General features: G+C 39.8%; 1 protein-coding gene across 1 annotated transcript in view; it reads right to left on the bottom strand.

Annotated features, from left to right (window-relative positions):
- Positions 1–297: 297 nt before the first annotated feature.
- The window catches only part of Cpsf160 (cleavage and polyadenylation specificity factor subunit 1), an 85997-nt gene continuing 80294 nt past the window's right edge, over positions 298–6000 (bottom strand). Inside the window, exons 32-35 of the mRNA XM_070530803.1 lie at positions 2520–2729; positions 822–951; positions 516–654; positions 298–435 (exon numbers count right to left, since the gene is read on the bottom strand). Coding sequence (XP_070386904.1) covers positions 388–435; positions 516–654; positions 822–951; positions 2520–2729 — 527 coding nt within the window. The 3' untranslated portion in view covers positions 298–387. The remainder of the gene's footprint in view (positions 436–515; positions 655–821; positions 952–2519; positions 2730–6000) is intronic.

The following is a 6000-nucleotide window of genomic DNA, read 5'->3' as shown; positions in this document are numbered from 1 at the left end:
CGGGCAGTTTGGGGGTTACCTGATGGTGCAATGATTGTAAGAACAAACATGTTTCTAGTTTTTGCTGCTTGACTTCTTTTAACACAGATGAGCTCTTAGAAAAAAGCAACTAGAAAGACAAATGCGGAGTTACAAAAGAATAATCTAACTAAATAGGCTTGTTCAGTATTGCCACTTTGTAAAAAGTTTTCAAGATGGTCAAATGGACTCAATGAATGCAACAGCACTACAAATGAAAAGTGAAGCTGCCAACATGTTGCTGTGGCAATCAAAATTGGAAAAAATAAAAGAACCAGGTAAAATCGAGCAGTTTTAATGGCAAATGCTAAGGATGGAAATGTAAGGTGAATGGCTATTTACAAGAGACCACATATGACTCCATACAACTTAAAAATGTGCAGTGTAGGTTTCAATTTCTAGAAGGTCATCGGTGATCTGAAAAACAAGAGATGCAGTGCATGAGTAAAGCCCATGTAACAGCTCGAATTCAGAATTTTAAATATAGCCATGCCTACCTGTGTGACAGTGGTGCCAATCTTTTTTGACAGCTCACTGCGCTCCATGAAAGACAAGTGCATGAACTTCCATATGAGTTCACCATCCAAAATATTTTTGTGAGGATTTCCAAGAAAGCGCCTCTGAGAGTGGTACATTCTGAATGGAAAGAAAAATGCATTTCAAGCAGGAGTGCCAACCTGAAGATGAGCCAAACCTACACAGCATCAATGATTAGGCTTATGTTTTTATGGACTACACAGATGTGCATTTGAAACATGTCTGCATAAGACTGTACATCACGCACTGATTACAATTGTGCCTACCTGTATGCCTTTGGGTTGAGACCAGCATAATGGGGGATGTTCGTGACCAGCACATTCTGCAGCATTAGCAGTCTTCGGTACGTCTTCTCTGGCACAGGCAGAACATAGCCAAGACTGCCATCAAGGGTTGCTGAAACACAATGCGATGCAGTTCTAATACTCTGCTATTACTAATACTGACTGACGATAAAGAAAAGTTGGACAATTGAAAATGCCAGTTAATTCAAACAGATGTCACAATTTCGGTTGGACTGTTAATATTTTCAACACAATTTGAACAAAGCTTTGATGAAGAAAAATTTACAGCTTCTCAGGGCATAGCAATGCGACAAAAAAGAAAAAGGGGGACCATAAAAGAACATTTCTAATAAGGCATATATGTATGAAGAATCAAAATACGCCCACATTTACAACTACAAACCCATTCAGATTGCTATTCAGTCATTTGACATTCAGACTGCTATGCCTTTTGACAAGTGCCACTATGACTTGAACCACTTATATGGTTGCAATGGGCAACTTGTTCTTGGGTCCGATACTATAGATGTACAGTGCTCAGCGATTGAAACACAATCAGACCACATAGTGGCCGGTACTTTTCATGCCACCGGAGAGTGCTGGGTGGTAACTGGTGAACCAAATGCAGTCACAAAGCGTCAAAAAGGCTCTTGTCTTCATTGTATATGACAATAATATAGCTGCTCAGCTGTGGTGCAAAATTCGTCAGCAGCCATGCGCTTTCTACCACACAGTAGAAAATGGCGTAGTTTCGGTGCCTGCGCACGTATGTGAGTGCACAACTTTAGGAACAAGCAGATGAAGCGGAAGTACATCTCTCTTACTTTGGTGCGAAGTAAAACAAAAAACATGCAGACATTCCGTTTGCGTGTTTTATTACTTCTCTAAACTTCAATTCGTCAACTCAAGCAACAGATCACACAAATAACAGGTGTTGCCTTGAATCATTTTCGAAGTCGCGTGTCACCACGAGCTACGCGAAACTGCGGACACGAGTACATAGGCGCAGGGACACAAGTATGTCACCGTCTGGCTTGGAGCGCATTCGTCGCAAGGGAAAGGGAAAACAGCGTTCGGATTGAAATTTTAGACCTCTTGCGGTGTGTAGCGATGCAATTCTTTGCAAACACAATTGCTAGCGCGCATTGTATGCTCTGACCTTGTCAGTTCAAAATGTCCAGACCTGGTGAGGGGCCCTTTAAAACAACTTATAAGTGGTTTAGAACATGTTTGATTCAACTATTAAAAAATTTTATTTATTAGAAATGTGTGGATCCTAGGAGCTTTAATGCATGAAACAAGTTGATTTAGCTGTCAAAAATTGTAGCTAATGCCATATTATGTTCTTAGAAAACAAAGCAAAATATAAAATGTGCTGAGGAAAAATAGTGAATTCAGTTTACACCAGGACATTTGAAAACACCATATTTTGACAATGTTCCAAAGAATAAAATGAATTCCTTTTCTGGTGTCTTGCTTTTGCTAATGACGAATTTATGGCCATATATCACTTTCTCTTTTGTTTATAGGTTTGGCTTGGGTGGATGAGCACAAAAGTAAAAAGCATGCAGGTGTTTTTAGGCACGACCGTATACTTGTGCATGGTTTTGGTTCTCAAATGTTCCTGAGGAGTCATATTACTATACATATTCTCAATACTGGGGTGCACACGAAGCTCACCTAACATTGTGATGTGCCGGCCATCCACTATGGCTGCTGCTCGGCGATCATATTTCGCAATGTCTCCCATGCGGCATTTGATGCGAAACATGGACACAACAGGCGAGCCCACATGAAAGTCTCCTCTTCTCAGCAAACGTTGCCCACCACAGCTTTCCCGTGATTCAGGCTGGTACATGTACAGAAGCAGGTTGCGCTCGGCATCTGTCACTGTAAGGTTCACAACAGATTGATCAGCATGCTTTCACTCAAGCCATGCAAAAATGCCTCAGACACTGTTATACTATACACATATCCACAGCATTTGTCCTAGTTCCTCAATTACCTTACCATGATGCCATTGGAAGAATTAAGAGCAGTATAAAGCTTTTTGCAAGCAAAACATAGAATATACTACAAAAGCATTAACTAAAAAAGCACTCACTCAATGAGCTAACCATCTGTCAAAACCAAAAAAGCTCTAAATAATAATAATACAAAATTGTTTCATTGTGCAAATTACTACAAACAAAAACAACACACAATTGTTCACTTTCATGGGTATGAAAGGAACAACAGCATCCATTGCAACATTATGTATTGCATCACGAAAAGCCAGGAGTGATAGATAGTTGGAGCTATCAATTTATTTCAATCAATTGTTATTTCAATCATTACTTGAAATAACATTTGATGCTTTGTGTTAGTGGTTGAAATAATTGATATCTCTAGTATGCTTAGACATAGCCTAGAATATACTGACTAGTGTGCCAAGTGCTAGACCTCTCCAACAGGAGACATTAGCACCTCCAATGATGCCTGTCTGCAGTGGCTTCCAGAGGGTGCTGCCAGTTGTGAGCCTATGTTTGCAGCTTCACCCTATTCCACTCTGCTATTTTTGCTACAGCTCCCATTCTAACACCTGATATAAGCAGCAGGCATAGAGACATCTGAGATGAAAGGGTGCAAAGAACAGGAGTATTTTACGTTGCTTTGCACAAGTGGTTAACAGCTCAACAAAGAATGTCTCAATATTATATGCCCTTTACAAAGCTAGGGTGCCCTGTGCACAAGGATTAATGTGTTAACTGGACACATTTTATGTTCCATTGCGGTTTAAATTTCTCTTTAAGGGGGGAGTTGGGTGAAGGAACAACATTTCTTAAAAATCTTCCTTCTTTAAGTTATTGTGCTATACTTGTTATGACATATGTAATTTCGCCTGTTTATTTTTATTATAAAATTACAATTTAGTATTCTTACTTATGTAATTTGGTTCTAATTTTTTTTAAAGTTCCCTTTACTTAATCAATCTTTTAAGAAAAATTTTTGGAAAGATTAGTTTCTCAAATATTGCTGAAGAAGGCATCAATGCTTCATCATGATTCAGTAAATCCAATAAGATAACCTTTATTGCTCTGTCTGGGCCACTATCTTGTATGCGATCAACAAGCTGAAGCTCGGCTTCGTCTCACGCGATTGTCCTGGTCGCGCCGATATCGCGGTTTCGGCCAATCTAGGCCAATCACGTGAGGCGAAACCGAACGTCAGCTTATCGAATGAATACAAGATAGTGGCTCTGGGTAGCACAAAAATTACTCTAAAATATTATGTGGCCATTCTTCATATCGTGGTGATTTGGAATAAAAAAATTTGAAGAACCATATGATTCCTTCATTGCCGTTCTTTTTTTCCCCCTTGTACTTCACCATTCAGATGCACAAAATATAATTTCTCACTTGAGTGACAAAATTCGGACCACGAAGGGTTAAGTGATCACATAATTATGGAAACAAGCAAGAACCAAAGCTACGTGCCGGGCACCGGGCAGTCCACGGTGGACCAGCAGAGTCTCATACTGCAGCACCCCATTGCCTACAGTAGGCACACTAGTCAGTATATATTCTGGGTATTATAGACGTACCATAAGAAGAGCCATGCTGCTTTTTGCCATGGGAAGCTTTCAAATGTTCCACCCCTGCTTTAACCACTACATGCTGCTATCAGAAAGTAAACTTCACAGCAATTATTCACTCTTAGTGCCTGCAGGGAAAACCAATATTACTAGAGAGAAGAAAACAAATACAGTACAGTCTGCAAACTAAGGATACTAATATTCTCCACAAGGTCTTGAGTGAATCACCTCAGCTGGAATGAAAATATATTGCATGCTAAAAGGAAAGCCCTCAAAAAGTCAAAATGCAAGAGTACAAAGCTTTTTAGTAGTAGTGCGTCTGCTTGAAATTATATAGTACTCCTGCCATGGGCAGAAAGTGTGTGCCAGAAAACAACACTGCTGAAAAATACAGCTATGATTATGAAGTGCAGACAATAATATAATTTTACTTTCTTCTTCCAAAGCTTATTCATTGTATGCAAACCTTTGCATTTTATATGCAAGCCGTTTATGCCAGAAAGCAACATTTAGGAGTCGAGTATACTTTAATACAATAATGTACCATGGCAGTGGAAGCTACAGCTGGCATCAGCCAATCAGGTGTGTGATCATGCATGTGTCCCTCCGTGTTAGAGCATTGTGCATTGTTCTTGCGCACAGTTTGGAGCTTGAGCACACCCTCCGTAACTTTCGATTTCAGTGCCATATTACAGTAAAACCCCTTGACTGTAACATCTCGAAATACTGCTTAAGTCAAAGATTTTCATGATGCAGAGTCAGCTTCCATGAAGGCTGCATATTTTTAAAAAACCCTCTGATGACAAACACATTTCCTAATGGCCTCTATTTATTTTGAAACTCTGACAGACAAGGAAAGAATAATGGTGAACCATCACAGCAAGAAAATTTTAATGCCTCACATGCACAAAAAAGGCATGGTCGTGATTTTTTTGCCAATGCAAATTTTGAATAATTTTTTCTCTTTATATAATCCTTTTTGTTAATGAGGAGCAAAACTGAACTTTTACTAAGAACACACGAAAAGTAAGGGAGCAGAAAGGGAAAGGGCAGGAGGGAGCCTATTTAGAAGAGCCTATCTAAATGGCAGGTACTACTCAGCATTGAGGTGAAGCATCCAAATATTTGCAGGCAGGTTGGCTTGCAGGAGAGTAAAGTTGATATGCGAATTTTTCTGACACATGCAATGTGCCTGTTGCTGCTATTCAACATGGTCTCATGGGACCTTCAGTGGTTGTGCATAGTCCACTTACCACCAAGCCTGAACAAGCTTATAAAGGAAGCTACAGAAGTCTCGTTGCACTTGGCAGCAGCAGTTGCAGTGGCTTTATGTCTTACCAAGTCCTACATACTATCCTTTTTATTTTTTCTGTACTTACTGTATATCATGAAACTTTGTTGCTACGACTGTTGCTTTCTCCATGACTTTTTCTGAAGCCTGACGCCTTCAAGTGCAGAGCTTGCAAAACAGCTCGAAGCAGGTGAAAGTCTTAAGCAGAAAGCTTGACTGGGTTGTTAACGACCTTGTGTCTAAAATTTTTGAGTCTGCGACTCTGGTTGAAAGTGTAGAACACCTAGGCAATGTAC

This window comes from Dermacentor albipictus, chromosome 1 (assembly GCF_038994185.2).
Source record: "Dermacentor albipictus isolate Rhodes 1998 colony chromosome 1, USDA_Dalb.pri_finalv2, whole genome shotgun sequence".
Taxonomy (NCBI): Eukaryota; Metazoa; Arthropoda; class Arachnida; order Ixodida; family Ixodidae; genus Dermacentor; species Dermacentor albipictus.
Note: the sequence above shows the minus strand (reverse complement) of the source record. Positions and strands in the feature narration are given on the sequence as shown.